Raw genomic sequence first — 2282 nt, 5'->3', positions numbered from 1 at the left:
ATGATTTTACCGGACGAAAATTTCCAATGTCTGTTCTCAAAGTCAGAACACCAAATGGCGAAAGCGAGAGCAGACGATGGCTTGTATTCAGTCTTGGAAAACAGTCCTTGTATTGCCTGCCTTGTAAGATTTTCTCTCATACAGTGGGCTCACAACTGCAAAGATCACAGTCGTTCATTGCATCCAAACAAGGCTGGGGTACAGAACAGAAATGGAAAAAGCTGTTTGACAGGTTGCCTCAACATGAAAACAGTACAGCACACAAGAGCAATATCTAGCATGGCGTGAGTTGGAGAGGAGGTTGGAAACTGATACTGGGAATGATGTGATGTCTCACAAAGTAATCATGAGCGAGACTGAGAAATGGCGAAATATACTAACGAGGATAATTGATGTTGTAATTTTTCTTAGCCAAAGAGGACTTGCTTTCCGTAGCTCATCCCAGCGAATTGACGACATTCATAATGGGCACTTCTTGGGGATCATTGAACTCCTGGCCAATTACGATCCAATTCTTGCTGAACATGTTGCAAAGGTACGAGCTTCGCAAGAAAAAGGTGAACGGCTTCAAGTTCACTATATCTCAGGATCATCTCAAGTTGAATTCATTAGTAACTGCACATATTATGTTCGGAGTCACATTTTGGATGAAATAAGAGCCGCAAAATATTATTCAGTCATGGTTGATGCAACACCGGATTCTAGCCATGTGGAGCAGACAACGTTCATCATTCGTTATTTGGCCAAGGATGATACCGAATTTGAACTTAAAGAACGATTTTTAACCTTTGTTGATTGTTGTAAGAAGACGGGGGCTGACTTAGCAAGCCTGATTATGGGAACACTCAAGCATTTTGTGATACCTATAAAACATTGTCGTGAACAGGGTTATGATAACGCTCCCAACATGTCTGGCAAATACAATGGTACCCAACAGCACATACTTGCTGTTAATCCACTGTGCATTTATTCTCCATGTGCCTGCCATTCACTAAACTTATGTGGATTAGATTCTGCATCATGTTGCATGGAGGCAGTTACATTTTTTTGGAGTAATGCAAACAGTTTATAATTTGTTTTCTTCCAGTCCTCAGTGCTGGGCTATTCTCAAGGAGTAAGTGGGCGAATCCATCTACGCTTTGTCAGGTACTCGTTGGACAGACCGAGTGACAAGTGTGAAACCATTTGAAGCTCATCTTGCTGAAATACGACTCGTGCTAAAGAAACTTCTGTCTCTCAACCTCACGCCAAAAACCATTGATGAAGTCAATGGTGTAATCAAATACGTGTCATCCTTCATTTGCATCCTTATGTCATCGATGTGGCTGAAGATTCTCGTAGAGATCGACAGGAGAAATCAGATCATCCAGGCAAGAGATGCTACAATGGATGTAGGGGTCTCAAATCTAGAGTCGCTCTTGATTGATCTTGAAGATCTACGTGGGAAATGGCCACAGATTTTAAATGAAGCGAAACTGGTTGCTGAGGAAATCGAAATTGAACCCCATCTCCCATCTAAACGGAAAGTTAAAAAAAGAGCAAGACTTATTGTTATTGAGGAGGATGATGAACAAGGGGAGAACGTCCTAGAAAATCCTTGTGATGGCTCTGATGAGCTTGAATCTGAATTCAAACGGAATGTCTTCTTTGTTGTCATTGATTCGGTGACTGACAGAGTGTCGAAGCGGTTTGACGCTGCAAACACAATTAATAGATTCTTCTGCGTTCTATGGCAATATCGAAGCATGACAAAAGAGGAACTCAAACTTGCATGTGCAAAATTAGTGGACAAATACCCAGACAATCTCTCAGAATCTATGCAAGAGGAAATGGGGCACCATAAGGCAACACATGCATCAACTTTATTGAAGATATGGGGCCATATCAACTTTTAATCCTATCTGCACGGGTACCCTTTACTGCACATGACACAAGGTTTTAGTGTCTTACATTCAAAATTGTATTAAACTACTTTTTGTTTATGTTATACCAATTAGAATAGCATAAAATCTTAGATAATAATCCATATTTTAATAATATACAAGTTTTAAGTTCTTAATTCTAAAAGGAAATATATATAAAAAAATCCTGAATTTCCAGTAGTGTAACACACATGACAAATTTTGTCTTAGCATATCATCATCCCTATTTTATCCACCACCCCTCAAAATGTATGAACTTAAACGTAAAATGCTCTCTATAAAATCATTATTGCTCAAACAGACCATAATTTTATGGCCTTCAATTTGTTTTCTTACAGAACTATCAAAGAGAAATACAGA

General features: G+C 39.2%; 1 protein-coding gene across 1 annotated transcript; it reads left to right on the top strand.

Annotated features, from left to right (window-relative positions):
* Positions 1-346: 346 nt before the first annotated feature.
* LOC106477815 (52 kDa repressor of the inhibitor of the protein kinase-like) lies at positions 347-1072 on the top strand. The gene has a single exon (XM_013938338.1). It carries the CDS (start codon positions 347-349, stop codon positions 1070-1072), a length of 726 nt encoding a protein of 241 aa, XP_013793792.1.
* Positions 1073-2282: the final 1210 nt, after the last annotated feature.

The sequence above is a fragment of the Limulus polyphemus genome, unplaced genomic scaffold (genome assembly GCF_000517525.1).
Source record: "Limulus polyphemus unplaced genomic scaffold, Limulus_polyphemus-2.1.2 Scaffold80851, whole genome shotgun sequence".
Lineage (NCBI taxonomy): Eukaryota > Metazoa > Arthropoda > Merostomata > Xiphosura > Limulidae > Limulus > Limulus polyphemus.
This window is presented reverse-complemented; position numbering and strand designations above follow the sequence as displayed.